At 40.5% G+C, this 17,018-nt stretch overlaps 1 protein-coding gene across 7 annotated transcripts in view; it reads right to left on the bottom strand.

The window, feature by feature from the left end:
- The window catches only part of CAMKMT (calmodulin-lysine N-methyltransferase), a 266,737-nt gene that overhangs the window by 35,080 nt on the left and 214,639 nt on the right, over positions 1-17,018 (bottom strand). For 6 of the 7 annotated variants that reach the window (XR_014174269.1, XM_081940278.1, XM_081940277.1 and 3 more), the window contains one exon: positions 11,617-11,683. The exons of the other annotated variant lie outside the window; for it this stretch is intronic. Coding sequence is in view for 5 of the 6 variants with exons in the window: in XM_081940278.1 (XP_081796404.1) it covers positions 11,617-11,683 (67 nt within the window). In the remaining variant the exon portion in view is untranslated. The remainder of the gene's footprint in view (positions 1-11,616; positions 11,684-17,018) is intronic. 7 annotated transcript variants of the gene reach the window in all.

Here is a 17,018-nt window from a genome sequence, read left to right as displayed (position 1 = left end):
TTGTTGTGAAGAAAATAGGAGTAGTAGTATCATATGTGTTCACCATCTTGAGCTATGTATAAAAATAATACAACAATACAATACAATAGTAGAGTTGGAAGGGACCTTGGAGGTCTTCTAGTCCAACCCCCTGCCTAGGCAGGAAACCCTATACCATTTCAGACAGATGGCTATCCAACATCTTCTTAAAGACTTCCAGTGTTGGGGCATTCACAAATTCTGGAGGCAGCTGTTCCACTGATTAATTGTTCTAACTGTCAGGAAATTTTTCCTCAGTTCTAAGTTGTTTCTCTCCTTGATTAGTTTCCACCCATTGCTTCTTGTTCTACCTTCAGATGCCTTGGAGAATAGTTTGACTCCCTCTTCTTTGTGGCAACCCCTGAGATATTGGAGCACTGCTATCATGTCTCCCCTAGTCCTTCTTTCTATTAAGCTAAACATACCCTGTTCCTGCAACCATTCTTCATATGTTTTAGTCTCCAGTCCCCTAATCATCTTTGTTGCTCTTCTCTGCACTCTTTCTAGAGTCTCCACATCTTTTTTACATCGTGGCGACCAGAACTGAATGCAGTATTCCATAATAAATGTGGGATATCAGTAAGTTAAGTAAGTAAGTAAATAAGTAAGTTGTTGACTAAATCCCCAAACGCAGGTAAGCTCCAGTTTACAGTACATTGTGAATAAAATATGGGAATATTGCACCTTGATGAGCTATCACACATCTTCCTTTGGTGGCTGAAATGGCAGGCCAAAAATATGTAACTCAATGTTCTTTATAGCAACATGGCAAAAACACATATTAACTTCAGAGAGTACTTCTTTTTGACTGATCTTGACCAATCTGATCAGATATATTACATTCCACAACTGATAAATTCCAAAATATGTAGACAACAGAAACTATAAATAAGTGCACACCAATGAAATAATGGAAGCCTTGCTAAAAACAATATATGAAAAAGTATTTAAGTGGGAAATCATTTTTTCATCAGTGATTTTCAATGAGAATCTAATCTCAGGTACTGTTTGTTGCAGGTGCAAGGCAAGAGTGAAATAAATTATTTCAATCTTGAACATTCTTTGCAATATCTGCTTACAAGGACACAAAACACTGGGTAGTCTTTTCAATCACTTAAAAAAATAAAAAAAATGCAGGGAGAGGAGGAGCCAATGTCGCGACGAGACTATGTGCAATCTCAATGCTCTGAGATCGCCATCGATACTTTTGCCGCTGGATAGTCCAAATGGACCTAAATCTCCCACAGAGACGGTGAACAGGAAAAATATGTCTTGCTGATCTCAGGGACATCGCAAAGTCCCTGTTCGATCTAAGAGAAGTTCTTCAAGCCGGCGACTACAGCCATTAGGCGATAAAGTCGGGGCGGCTCCAAAACGGAAGGATACGGAAAGAGAAAGTGTTTCCAGCTGGTGAGGAATTTTTACCGTTTTAAAAGAGACTGCCTATAAAAAACTTAAAATTAATTTAAATTGGAAAACAGAAGAAATAAGCGGTGAAATTACATTTGGAATGGTTTTGGACAGTGGGTTATCTTACTTTTTAAATGCTATCTTCATGGATGGAATTTATGCAAGCCTTTTAAAATGAATTAAGTTTTGGATTAAGTTTTCTTCTTCTATTTTTTTTTCCTTTTATTATTCTTTGTAACCTATGGACTAAAATTCTCCTCTTTCATTACTGTGGGTGTTCAAGAATAGGACTTTTTTTAAAACTTGAAATACAAAAAAAGATACAAAAAGAAACAAAAAAATTGCAACGATAACACTGCTACTTGGAGGCTGGAGGTTTGTGTATTGGAAACGAAACACTCTTATTTTTCTCACTGATTATCCTGGCTTGGCACGCCAAGGTCTCACTGCTTGTTTATAGAGAGTGATAAGAAGAAAAGCATACAGATGTCCCTTTGAAGTATATCTTTAACCAGAGAAAGTTAAAGGTGAAAATAAAACATTGTGAATCTATGCTTAATCTTATTAAAACCTTCCAACCTTCCGAGCAGCACTGTTTGTTAGCTGGAGATAATGGCACAATTTCAACAGCAAAAAGAAATTTTAAGTCTGCAAAAGATATTCTCAGAAATACAGAAATTATCAAACTTATATGAGAGGATAGAGAAGAAGTTGGAAGACTTAGAGCATCTAACAGCAAAATATGATGAAGAAGTTGGAGATGTTTATCAAGTGGAAAAAGTGGTGGTTAAAATCCTAAAAACCGAAGAGGAAAATGAATATAAAGAAATTAAAATTGCTGATATTTATGGTGATTGGTTTGTCTCTGAAAATGGAAAGAGTGGAATACTGAAAGAGGAATTAAATGGAGGGGAAATCTACCCTAGATGGCAAGATACAGAAGAAGAAAAAACAAAATAATTTATGGATTTAAAGAGAGAAATTTTATTAGCAATATCATTGATAACATTACCGACAATCAAAGATAAGCTGATTAAGGAAACAGAAGAAGGGCATCGAAATTATATGAGAGATTTTATAAGCAAGGAGTTGCTAAGAGGAGTCCATATAAAGTTGATTAAGGAAATGATTAGAGGAGACACCACAAATGGCAGAAGATATGAGACTGTTTTGCTACTGGAAAGATACAGGTTGATAGATGGAAGAGTATAATTTAAAACTAGTTAAACTTAGTGAAATTTAGTGACAATAGATATAGTTAAATAAATAATTGATAATGATAATAACGTATACAATGTTATGATAAGTAATAATTGGATATGGATATTGAATGGTACCCATGAAAGGAAGATTAGAAATCCTTTTGGATTATATATAAAGGTTAATAAAAAAGAACTTAGATACAGTTAAGTCTTCATTATTAGGGGGAAAATGTTATGATGCAGGATATAGTTAAATAAAGGAGGGATAATGATAACAACGTATATACAGGTATGGGTACAACATAAGGAAACTGGATGTAAATTGTAAACAGTGATTTGGAAAGGAGGATTAGAAAACTTTGTTATTAAATATTATGGATGTTTAGCTAGAATAGGACATTGGAGGGTTTTAGAAACAGTAAATGAAATGCCAGTATGTGGTTATGTATTAAATCTTGGTATATTTTATGATGAAGGATGTTTAAACAATTATAGTCAAATGAAAATGGAGGTATGATGATGGTAACATGTATAAATATCTGTGTTAAAATACTTGAATTAATATGAATTATGTTTGTTGACTGTGGAAGAGATGCACGTAAGCCTTTTTGTAACCAACTGATGCACTTTCTACAGTATGTAAAGAAGGATGTATTGTGTTTGTTTTGAAAATTATTAATAAAAAAAATACAAACAGATAAAATATTACATGGTGGCGCAGCGGTTAGAATGCAATACTGCAGTCTAACTCACTGCTCACTCCAGACATTCGATCCTGACCGGCTCAGGACTGACTCAGCCTTTCACCTTTCTGAGGTGGGTAAAATGAAGACCCAGATTGTTGGGGGCAATATGCTGACTCTGTAAACCGCTTAGAGAAGGGTATAAAGCATTATGAAGTGGTATATAAGTCTAAGTGCTCTTGCTGTTGCTATCATTACAGTTTAATGAATGTTTATTACACTACAAAATATATTTATGCATATAGATATTTTTTTAAATACCAGTATTATTCATTAATATTCCTGTTCGAATGAGTGAGTGAGTGAATGATGCCATAGAAATCTCATTCAGGAATCTAGAAAGACTAGGTGTTACAACTGAGAAGTGCCCTCCCAATAATTACGGTACTCAGGTAATCTGTGAAGATGTGGTAAATAGTCAAAGCAGATGCCCATCTTTCTATTGTTTCAGATAAAGATAATGAGAAGCAACATTATGCTTTAGAGAGAAAATTACATTTAAATCTGTGATCAAACTTAACAGCAGTTATACTGTATGCAATTCTCCTACCGGCTACCCTATGATGAATACTCATTTTTTCTCCTCCCAGCGTAGGACGTAGCTTTCCAATGAATTTCAGAGAACAAGTAGCTGCCATTCCCCCACAGACTATCATGTACTGTTAATCCAGGGATTGGGGGAGGCGGGAAAAGGAGGAGAGAGAATTATCAGTTGGCAGTCTCTAAATAGAGCTTTTTTTCCTGTGCAGTTGAATGGGCAGCTAAATCGAGAATCAGGTACACAGGAAAATGTTGCTACATCTGTTGTCAGTCCCCTTCTATCACTAAGCTCAAATGTTTATATCACTCTATTAGTACCCTTTTCCTTGCCCAAATCATTCTATTTCTAATTTTTGGCTCTGCTAAAAGTTAGAAAATTCAGATAGCTTGGCAATTAACAAGGAAAGTGTCATCTTGATCTTCTCTGAGACCCTGGAAGAACATGTGAAAGATCAGGAAAAAATGAGATATTTTATCACTGTAGTTGTTTGTTATAATTTAATAAAATCAAATGGAATCAGAGTAATTTAATTCAATTTAATTCAATACTTGAATAATTATATTTATTAAAATTATAGTTGTATTTTCTCATTCATGCACATATTAATATCATATACTATCACTTTGCTTAAGCAAAGCAATATATGAATTATTTATAATTCATATATTGTTAGAGATAAATAAATGATCAATATTATAAAACTAATGCCTGTCAAAACAATCTTTTGGGGGGGTGGATACAATGCTCAGAATCTTGAGAACAAACCTAAGCACAAAGGCCAGATGTTTGTCTTTGGAATTAACTCTGTCCACTGTCCAACTGGGATTTATCAGTATTTTAGATAACAGATTTGCCCAGTTCTAGGCAAAAGGATTATAAGAATTGATCCTCAGATCTTTTGCAGACAAAGCTTGTATCTGCTGTTAAGAACCTTCCCTTATTTTTAATTTTGATACAATTAAGGACAGAAAATTGTATAATTGTCATGAAAATATTGCTTCTTTTTCCAAAATTGTTTAGAAATTAGAGACATCATTATTGAAAATCTTGATGTTAGCATCATCAAGAGATTGTAAATATTTCATTAGTAAAACTAAAAGGTTCCCCCCCGCCCGAAATAAATAGTTGTGCTGTACAGTTATCATATGCAGCTTTGTTTACAAAGATAGTTTACTGTTTCTTCTGGCACTGTTATTAACACCTGTGTCATGGCCAAGGCTAGTGGAAAAATCTTCAGATGCTTAGATTATTGTGCTTTTGTTGACTGTTCCCAGAAATGATATGTTAGGCATCATGGATCATCTTTAAGTGCTGGAAATCCCACATGGATGATACATTTCTAATTTAGTTGTGAAACTTAGCTCATTGCTTGAAAATTTACAGTAAATATTTTGGGTAAAACTGACACAAGACTAGCTAAGAAACTGTAAACATACCCTCCATATTTTCATCAGTGAAGACCAATGTATGGCCATTAAGGAATAAAACCCTTGCAGATTTATTTGTTTGTTTTAGATTTAAAGCAGTGATGTGCAGTCAGGTGAGGCAAGTGACACCACTCTCATAATGAAAAGAAAAAAAATGTAAAAAGAAAAAGCTGAGCTAGTTGCTGCCTCACCGTGGATGACTCTGCTTAACTGTTAAAAAAAGCCTCTAAAAAGCGCTCTCTACTATGAGGCAGGAGAACTGCCGCCCTTATTGCGTCCGCCGATAACCGCCCTGCTGCCCTGTTTCGGGTGACCCGCTCCCTCCTATCACAGAGGACGCGGGGGGCACCCCTGCAGGGAAGAGCAGAGGAGTTTGGGGAATATCTGCAGGACAAAGTCGCTCAGATCCGGAGCGGATGGGCCCCCTTCAGTGGACCGGACGAGCCGTCAACAGCGAGTCTTGTGAGACCACTCTGGCAGGAGTTTGACTCTGTTGCCCCCGAGGATTTGGACAGGTTACGTGGACGGCTGCGACCCACCACATGTTCAATGGACCCGTGTCCCTCCTGGCTGGTACTGGCATCCTGGGAGACGACACGAGGCTGGCTTCTGGGCCTGGTGAACGCTTCGTTGGGTGAGGGATCCTTGCCAACCGCCTTGAAAGAGGCGGTGGTGAGGCCCTTGCTCAAGAAGCCTTCACTGGACCCAACGGAACTAGCTAATTACCGTCCAGTCTCCAACTTTCCCTTTTTGGCGAAGGTTGTTGAGAATGTGGTGGCACAGCAATTTCCGCGACACCTCGACGAATCCGAATATCTAGACTCACGCCAGTCCGGTTTCCGACCCGGGCACAGCACGGAGACAGCCTTGGTCGCGTTGGTTGATGATCTCTGGAGGGCCAGAGATAGAGGTTGTTCCTCTATCCTGGTCCTATTAGACCTCTCAGCGGCTTTCGATACCATCGACCATGGTATCCTATTGCGCCGGCTGGGGGGGATGGGAGTCGGAGGCACCGTTCTACGGTGGTTCGGCTCCTACCTCTCTGACCGGACGCAATGTGTGTTGACAGGGGGGCAGAGGTCGACCCTGAGGCCACTCTCTTGTGGGGTGCCGCAGGGGTCGGTCCTCTCGCCCCTCCTGTTCAACGCATATGTGAAGCCGCTGGGGGAGATCATCCGTGGTTTTGGGGTTGAATACCATCTGTACGCTGATGATACGCAGCTGTACATCTCAACCCCAAACCACCCCAACGAGGCTGTCGAAGTGATGTCCCGGTGTTTGGAAGCCGTCGGGGTCTGGATGGGGGACAACAGACTCAAACTCAACCCCTCCAAGACTGAGTGGCTGTGGCTACCGGCACCCCGGTTCAGCCAGCTAACTCCATCGCTGGCCATAGGGGGTGAACAACTCCCCCCTGTGGAGCGGGCGCGCAATTTGGGCATCCTCCTAGATGCCCGGCTGTCTATGGATGACCATGTGGCAGCCGTGGCAAGGGGGCGTTCCACCAAGTTCGCCTGGTGCGTCAATTGCGCCCCCTACTGGACCGGGATGCCCTACGCACGGTCACTCATGCGCTGGTGACGTCTCGCCTGGACTACTGCAATGCCCTCTACATGGGGCTTCCCTTGGGACGCATCCGAAGACTACAGCTAGTCCAGAACGCAGCCGCGCGGGTGATTATGGGGAGCTCAAGATACTCCCACGTGACACCTCTCCTGCGCGAGCTGCACTGGCTACCTGTGGTTTTTCGGGTGCGTTTCAAGATATTGATTACCATCTTTAAAGCGCTCCATGGCACAGGACCCAGTTACCTGCAGGATCGTATCCTCCCGCACACATCCCTACGACCAATCCGCTCTCACAGGGAGGGACTACTACTGGTGCCGTCCACTAGGCAGTGCCAGCGGGCGACGCCTAGGGGTAGGACCTTCTCTGTGATGGGCCCAACCCTCTGGAATGACCTCCCCCCCAACATTAGAACTACCACTGACTTCCGTTCCTTCCGTCAAAAATTAAAGACTCACCTGTTTCGATTAGCTGGCCTGGCACATTCTTAGTTTTTACCTCCCGGTGGATATATTTTAATGGGTAATTTTGCGTAATATTTTAACTCCTGGGTTATTAGAGCTTTTAATGGACTATATTTATTATTCTATATACAGTCTTACAACCTCCTCCACCTACGTATTTAATTATTTAACTGTTCTATGTATGTATTTTATAACGCATTTTAGTGACTGTACACCGCCCCGAGTCCCTTTCGGGAGAGGGGGTGGTCTATAAATACGAATAATAAATAAATAAAAATCTAGTCTGACTGTAGGCATTTTATGATCACTCGAGCAGAGCTAAGCAAGGGTTAAAAGCCTAAAAATTCCTGATGTAGGTGAGGCACGCAGTTCTCCTGCCTCATAGTAGAGGGCGCTTTTTTAGAGGCTTTTTTTAACAGTTAAGCAGAGTAATCCACGGAAGCCAGGCAAAGAGACATGCTGTAGCACACACACTTTCCCCCAGCCTCTTTCTTTTGGAAGGCTCGGATCAGCTCCCCTCTGGCTTCTCTGCCTCTCCTCTCACCCCCGCCTGCCAGCAGGATGTGAGTGGGTGGGCTTTATTGTGTTCCAGGCATTTCCCACCCAGACAGCAGGCTGCATTTGTAATGGTGGAGGTGTTTGGGGAAGGCAGCAGGGGAAGGGGGGGGGGGCAGAGGAGCTGCTTTCAAGCCACTGGAAAAGATATCCAATCCAACTTGTGTGTGTGTGTGTGTGTGTGTGTGTGTGTGTGTGTTTGTTTGTTTGAGAGTGACTGAGAGAGGGAAGGGGGTAGGAGAGATAGTCCAATCCAACTTCTCTGTGTGTGTGTGTGTTTGAGACAGGGGGAGGAAGGGAAAGAGGGAGGAAGGAGGGGAAGGAAGAAGAAAAAGAAAATGAAAAAAGGAAACTTATTTCGCAAAGGAGAAAAACAAATGCTGTCGTTTTAAATCGGAACTGAGCATGCCTGGCTGCGGAATTCTGGGAGTTGAAGTCCACAAGTCTAAAATATTTGAAACCCACCACTGTGTCAGTGCCTCAACAGCCATAAACCTCACCGCACGTCACTGATTTAAAGTATGAAATTATTTATTTCTAAATAAATAAGAGAGCCATAATAGGAGCACTAGTGGCACAGTGGTTAGAATGTAGTATTGCAAGCTAATTTTGCTGACTGCCAGTTCTATTCTCATCAGGCTCAAGGTTGACTCAGCCTTCCATCCTTCCAATGTCAGTAAAACAAGGATTCAGATTGTTGGGGGCAATATGCTGACTCTGTAAGATACAGCTCTAAAGCACTGTGAAACGGTATGTAAGTCTAAGTGTTATTGCTATTGCTATAATCAAAGTTTACACTACAGAATTCCTATAACTAGCATAGAAACTTAATGAATATTCTTAATTTTTATAGATTTTTAGAAAATTAATTACTACTCCCTATATTAATGTAATATCCTGGTTGAGGCTTAGGAAAACTGTAATTGATGAAAGGGAGTAAATTGATGACATGAAATTAGAAAGAAGAGCTGAAATTTCAAGAAAACTGAAATAAAACTCAACAGATAAAATTCAGTAAGTATCAAACTATTGACAAAAGACTTTCATCAGTACCATTAACCATGTCTTCCAACAGATATGGAACTTGTGGCAGTTTGTGGTATGTTCTCTTTTCCTTCTGCTGTTTTTCTCATCATATTCCAATTTATAGTGTTTTTAATTATAAAAAAAAAATGGTAGTCAATCTGTCTAATTTGCTCCACATTCAAAATCAATCAGACTGGCATTACACATCTGATACTCACTGTTTCTCATTGAAGGAAGGGGAAATAATGGCTACCAGTAATTTACTGAAAACCTACCAGAGCTTCTACTTCAGAAGGTAAACATAACAACCTATTCCCCAAACAAAACTCCATTCATGCCTCTTTACACCAACAGAGGTGTAACATGCCTCTTTGATATACTATTGTGTACAGTAATAATTCAAAATATAACTAAAGCCTACATCTTATTAGGAACATTTATCAAATTATATAACTTTGATTAAGGAATTTGCAGACAAGGATTATTCAGTGCTCCAAAAATCATATTTAAATTCTTTTGGTTGCAGATGAATTCTATTAATTTTAGCAAAATTCCCAACAACTTATAGATATCAGTAGAAAAGAAACAAGGAACACCGGGAAATGTTAAAGAATACAGTAGGTTACAAAAATCCTATTTATATAAAAAGTTTTAAATGTGAATGTATAGTTCATAAAAATAACTAGTATGACCTATATTGAAATGCAACATCATGTATTTTTCTGTAATGAAATTATTTCATGCATAAAAGCATAAAATGCTATTGTACTCACTGTGTTAAACACTTGACATTTTCCAAAGCAGAAAATGCAACATTTCAGAAATCTAGATATGTTTATTAATTAGTGATTATTAACACCCAGTAAACAACATTATGCCTTGTAAAAACACAATCTTTCTTCACAGCATGGAGTTGAAATCTATTATTCACTGATTCTATATGCTGAAATACACTCAAATGATCACAAATGACCTTAAACATTAGATAAATGTAAATGAGGACATTGTTGAAAATGTGTTTTGATTGATATCTAAAAGACCAGGTTGGAAATTTTGACAAGAGATGGACTTACATATACTGCATGGTAATTTGAAACCTACAGAATATATGGATGCATAGCAACTTAAAAAGAGGTTTATTCACAATAAACTGAAACCTGAGATCTTCTTGGAAATGAAATTTTGAATATATGTTTGTGTATTTGTGCATGTGTGTTTTAAAGTATATATAATCCCGCACTGTATATTCTAAGCACACAAACATATACATATTTTATATTTGGCAATAATGGCAAGAATAAATGAATAAATAAGTGACCATACAAATCTCAAAATATAAAATTATTGACTTAGCAACAACATGTTAATAAATATTGATTGCAGGTGGCAATGATTACTGCAATATTGAACGCAAATCTGTTTTTTCCCCATTTTTCTTCAACATTTACAGCCTCTGGTTTGAAAGTGAAATATTAGGCAGATATCTATAAAAGGGGATTCAACTGCAGTGGAGTATCAAATTTAGAATTATTGAAATCCACTAACTTAAATCCCATTCTTTTTAGTCACTCATAACTAATTAATCTTGGGGCAATCCATCATCTTTTGATTATTCCATGTTCAACACAAGCACACATATGTCTATTCAAAAATAATCTTAGAAGTTTTGAGTGCAATATCCTTATTACCAAGTAATTGTATTGGACAAAAATTGCATGCGGGGAGAAAAGCAGACCAACAAGAGAACTTTGAAAAATGAGAACATGAAGTGATACTACAGAAATGGAGTATGTGGTCAATCATTATCAGAAAAATGTTTGCTTCTTAACCTCTTTCCAATGATGCTAGTCCTTTGCTCAACTTTATTTAGAAACCGATACAAATCTGTCTGGAATGAACTGGGCTATTGTTTCTTGATAACTACTTGGGGTTAGTTTAGGAAGCGATTATTCATTGTTTAATTTCATCAAGGCATACATAATAAATAGCATTAAGAACATAGGGACATCTGGATCAGAATAATGGCCTGGAGGCCAGGATCACATTAGCCTTGTGGAATCACTTAGAGGTAGGAAAATAAAAACCAAGGAAACTGCTTTATATCATTGATTTAACTAAAAAATAATGTCTACAGGAATTGGCAGCAATTTTCCACATTATGTATAATTTTTTTTAAAGATTTATCTTGAAAGGTTTGGGATTGCATGGATTAAGCAATCCCTGAGGTATGCTTGTTTCTGCATGGGGTACAGTTAAACAGAGGAATATTATTTCCCAAGTTCAAACATATTTTGTATTCAGTTACTGGATAAATACGTAAAATATTAATATATAAACAAGTTCATAATTCTTCCTTAACAATAATAATTCCTTATATGTATACAAATGTTTTACATGTAGCTGACATAATTCACACCTTGCAAAACATACATAAAGCAAAGCAAATGTTTTTATAAGTTCACTTTTCAGAACTTTAAAAAATAATAATATAGATGCACCCAGATAGGCATAGTCAATATATATTGCACTATTAATTTTTAATTTTTGCTTGATAAATCTGATTTTGCATGAAGATCAAGCAAGTTTTCAAGCAATCTAGCATTTGATTTCATTTTAAGAGTAGTAATATGAAATAATAGTGGTGAAGAATATGAAACATCTTACCTGCTTGAGATGGCTTTAGCTCTGAACACTCCAGCTTTTTTATTTCTTGTGATGATATCACATACATCTATAACGTAAGTTAAGAATTATCTGTAAATATGTTCCGATCAAGTAAGCCTTTTCAACATGAAAGGACTCTTGAAAATTGTAATTAATGATATTGATATGTATATGTACATGTCTACTGTGTCATGCTTCACTCATGTATATACATGGAAAAATCTTAAGGAAATCTTGTTGAATTTTACTTCATTTATTTACTGATTACAGTGTATGCATGCATTCCAATTTGCCTATAGGTATTGTAAGTTCTAGACCAAAGGCACAAAAACCAGCAACTTTGTTGAAATTAAATAGGACTAGATATGTGTAGTTCCTAGATGAAATAAAAGTAGGATAGCATTATTTATTCAAATGTAATAGTAATAACAATGATATCAACATAGAAAGCCAGAATTAAGAAAACAGCAATTGCCACCTTTGCAAAAAAAAAAAAAGCTGGAGAAACAGTAGACCACCTACTTAGCTGTCACAAACTGACTACAAACAATCACATGACAAAATAGCAACAATGGTGCACTGGAAGATTTGCAATAAATATCATTTGCCTAACAAATATTATTGGCATTCACACAAGCATCTGCCACATAATACCCCAAACCTAGCAATTGTTAATACCGTGTTTCCCCGAAAATAAGACAGGATCTTATTTTCTTTTGACCCCCAAAATAAGGGCCTGGGCTTATTTTCAGGGAGGTCTTATTATTTTTGAGGTGGAGGAGGTAACGAGCGTGGTCACCTCATAGCTGCTGCTGTGTTGCAATATTTTTGGGAAGGGCTTATTTTCGGGGGAGAGCTTATTTTAGCGCATGCGCTCAAAAGCTTGATTGGGCTTATTATCTGGGGAGGTCTTATTTTCAGGGAAACTGTCACTGCGTTAAATTGTTTGCTAGCCTGAACTGACGAATTGAAACTAAATAATTAAACTGAAAGAGTTACTGCGCAGGTCATAAGGTCTTATCTGACAATGATGTACTGCGCATGCTTATCTTTTTTATTACTTCATACATTCCAGACTCTTCTCTTTCCTTTTGATCTTTGTCCGTCTTCCAGGAAATCTGGGAGACACAATTGCTTTTTCCAAAATGTAAGAATTAGTTAGTTTTGTTTTATTTCTTCATTTATTATTTTTGTATTAAAGTTTGTTTTTAATTAGAATATGTTTCTCCAGAATGTTTTATTTCTTTTCTTCGCACCTTAAAGAATATGCCTGTTTGGAAACAGCTGCGGTCTAAGACCTCATTTAGTTCAGGGTGAAGTCTTCCCCTGACAGAAACAGGGTAAGAAAGACAAAACAGTCTGGATAGTAGACATGGCAGTACCTGTAGACAGCAGAATAGAAAAAAAAAGAACTGGAGAAAATCGCAATATATAAATACTTGTCAATAGAAGCAAGCAAAAGGAAGCAAAGATAGTACCATAGTGACAGGCGCTTTGGATGCAATTCCATAAGATCTGGAGCACCATGTGAAGACCACTGGCATTGACAAAACCACCTTAGGTCAATTGCACAAGGCAGCTTTCCTTGGAATTGATCACATCCTGTGATGAAATCTTTAATAACAACTCGGTATCCAAGGTTCTTGGAAAGGATTCCATAGATAGTTTAAAATACCAAATCCAGTCTAAATATCTGGCTGACTGCAACTAGCCATAATCATTTGGATATGAGTTTTGTTAGAAAACATTGTCTTAGATTTTATCTCATTTTTCACTTGAGGAGAAGGAAATGTTTCCTTTAAGTTGATATATCATTTACATAGTCAGAACTCATTCTTCCATCCACCCAGGGGTGCGTTCATTCATGAGCGTGCCATGCATGTACGCTTGATGCGCTGCGCGTGCATGCACAGTACAATAAAATTATTATGTGCAAAACAAAAAACAAGATGGCAGCGCCTATGGCGCTGTCCGGAGAGCTGGTTCGGAGGCATGGCAAGCCTGGGCCGCTGCTGGTTCCAACGACCAAGGCCCCCAAACCACTACCAGTTTGGCTGAACCGGTCTGAACCGGTACGAACCCACCACTGCATCCACTCCACCCATTCCTCCCCAGCCAGCCAGAACTGATGAAGCTTCTTGGATAAGAAGTGAAATGATTTCTTCTTCCTCAAGGGAAAAGAAAAAAATACCCATACTCCCATTGCCTTTTGAAAAAATACTTTTGAGACATCATTTCCATTTTTGTAAAATGGTGTGTGCTTCAGTTTTTATTTCAGTGGGAAAAAAATACTTGTAAATTAATTTCTGATTTCAAATAGGCTACATCAAAGAGATCTGATGTAGTGAGAAGAATTATTTGCAATTGGTCTTATTTCCCAATTTAATGAATACCTAAACTAGAAAAAAATAGAAAATAGAAAATAAATAATGGAAACCAGATTTTAAATTATGCTATACTGGAATGGAAAGCTGACTCAACCTTGAACCAATGAGGATCCAATCACTGGTTAAGGGCAGAGTTAGCCTGCAATACTGCATTCTAACCCACTGCAGCATTGTTAGACTTATTTATATTGAATTAATTGTTTTAATGGTTAAGATTTGTTTTGTTTATAAAACAATGTGCCCAGAGTCACATTAGTAAGATGGATGGCTATATAAATTTATAATAAATTAAATAAATGCACCAGAATATGCATTCCACTAAATGCACTGGTAGACTATTCTGAACGAGTGCCATTCAGAAATTATTATTATTATTATTATTATTATTATTATTATTATTATTATTATTATTATTATTATTATTTAATGCTTCTAGACCGCCCCCTCTCCCGAAAGGGACTCGGGGCGGTGTACAGTTCATACAAAATATAACAAGATACAATAAAATTAAATATGTACAGTTGACAGTTGACATGGAGGAGGTTAAAATGTAGTTAAAAGAACTGTACAAAGCAAATATAATATAAGTTTAAACCCCTAAAAACAGATACAGTAAATTAAAAAACCCCTAAAATAACCAGATACAATATATTTGCCAGGAGGGACAGTTGAATTATGCCAGGCCTGCTAATCGGAACAGGTCTTCAGTTTTTGCCGGAAGGAGCGGAGGTCAGAAGTGGTTCTAATGTCGGGGGGGAGGTCATTCCAGAGGGTTGGGCCCATCACAGAGAAGGCCCTACTCCTCGGTGTTGCCCGCTGGCATTGCCTAGTGGACGGCACCAGGAGAAGTCGCTCCCTGTGTGAGCGAATTGGCCGCAGGGATGTATGTGGGAGGATGCGATCCCGCAAGTAACTAGGTCCCGTGCCATGGAGCGCTTTAAAGATGGTAATCAGCACCTTGAAACGCACCCGGAAAACCACAGGTAGCCAGTGCAGCTCGCGCAGGAGAGGTGTTACGTGGGAGTACCTCATACTCCCCATCACAGCCCGCGCGGCTGCGTTCTGAACTAACTGCAGTCTCCGGGCGCATCCCAAGGGCAGCCCCATGTAGAGAGCGTTGCAGTAATCCAGGCGGGACGTCACCAGCGCATGAGTGACCGTGCGTAGGGCATCCCGGTCCAGTAGGGGGCGTAATTGGTGCACCAGGCGAACCTGGTGGAACGCCCCCTTGCCACGGCTGCCACATGGTCATCCATTGACAGCCGGGCATCAAGGAGGACGCCCAAATTGCGCGCCCGTTCCACAGGGGGCAATTGTTCACCCCCTATGGCCAGCGATGGAATCAGCTGGCTGAACCGAGGTGCCGGTAGCCACAGCCACTCAGTCTTGGAGGGGTTGAGTTTAAGTCTGTTGTCCCCCATCCAGACCCCGACGGCCTCCAAACACCGGGACATCACTTGGACAGCCTCGTTGGGGTGGTTTGGAGTTGAAATATACAGCTGAGTATCATCAGCGTAGAGGTGATACTCAACCCCAAAACCACGGATGATCTCACCCAGCGGCTTCACATATGTGTTGAACAGGAGAGGCGAGAGGACCGACCCCTGTGGCACTCCACAAGTGAGTGGCCTCGGGGTCGACCTCTGTCTCCCTGTCAACACACATTGCCTCCGGTCGGAGAGGTAGGAGCCGAACCACCGCAAAACGGTACCTCCGACTCCTATCCCCTCCAACCGGCGCAATAGGATGCCATTGTCGATGGTATCAAAAGCCGCCGAGAGGTCTAATAGGACCAGGATAGAGGAACAACCTCTATCTCTGGCCCTCCAGAGATCATCAACCAATGCGACCAAGGCTGTCTCTGTGCTGTGCCCAGGTCGGAAGCCGGACTGGCGTGAGTCTAGATACTCGGATTCGTCAAGGTGTCGTGGAAACTGCTGCGCCACCACATTCTCAACAACCTTCGCTAGAAATGGAAGATTGGAGACTGGACGATAATTAGCTAGCTCCGTTGGGTCGAGTGAAGGCCTCTTAAGTAAGGGCCTCACCACTGCCTCCTTCAAGGCGGTTGGTAAGGATCCCTCACCCAATGAGGCATTCACCAGGCCCAGAAGCCAGCCTCGGGTCACCTCCCAAGATGCCAGTACCAACCAGGAGGGACACGGGTCCATTAAACATGTGGTGGGTCGCAGCCGTCCACACAACCTATCTAAATCCTCGGGGGCAACAGAATCAAACTCCTCCCAGGATGGTCTCACAAGACTCGCTGTAGGCGGCCCGTCTGGTCCACTGAGGGGGGCCCATCCGCTCCGGATCTGAGCGACTTTGTCCTGCAGATATTCCCCAAATTCCTCTGCTCTGCCCTGCAAGGGTGCCCCCTGCGTCCTCTGTGACAAGAGGGAGCGGGTCACCCTAAACAGGGCGGCAGGGCGGTTATCCGCAGACGCAATAAGAGTGGCGCAATATCTACGTTTGGCCGCCCTTAATGCCACAAGGTAGGTCCGCAAGTAGGATCTTACCTGTGTTCGATCAGATTCGGAGTGTGAGGACCTCCACCTGCTCTCTAGACGTCTCCTGTGGCGCTTCATCACCCTCAGCTCCTCGGTATACCAAGGAGCCCGGGTGGGTCGCTGCCGCAGGAGAAGTCACAAAGGCGCAACCCGGTCCAAGGCCCCAGCCGTCGCCCTATTCCAGGCGGCCGCTAGGTCCTCCGACCGAGCGTGGGTCAGGGCTACAGGTAATGGCCCAAGCTCCGTCTGGAACATATCCGGCTCCATCAGGTGCTTGGGGCGGTACCAGCGTGGACTGTCTGGTCCCGCCTCCTCGCGGTGGGGGATAGCGCCAGGGAAGTCCAGCCAGAGACATGAGTGATCTGACCATGACAGGGGTGTAACAGTAAAATCCCCTCTACCCAGATCACTCGTCCACTGCTCAGATACAAAAACAAGGTCCAATGTGTGGCCTCCTTCGTGTGTGGGGCCCTGAATTAACTGGGTCAGGCCCATGGCTGTCATG

Source organism: Natrix helvetica, assembly GCF_964273705.1.
Source record: "Natrix helvetica genome assembly, chromosome: 2".
Taxonomy (NCBI): domain Eukaryota; kingdom Metazoa; phylum Chordata; class Lepidosauria; order Squamata; family Natricidae; genus Natrix; species Natrix helvetica.
This window is presented reverse-complemented; position numbering and strand designations above follow the sequence as displayed.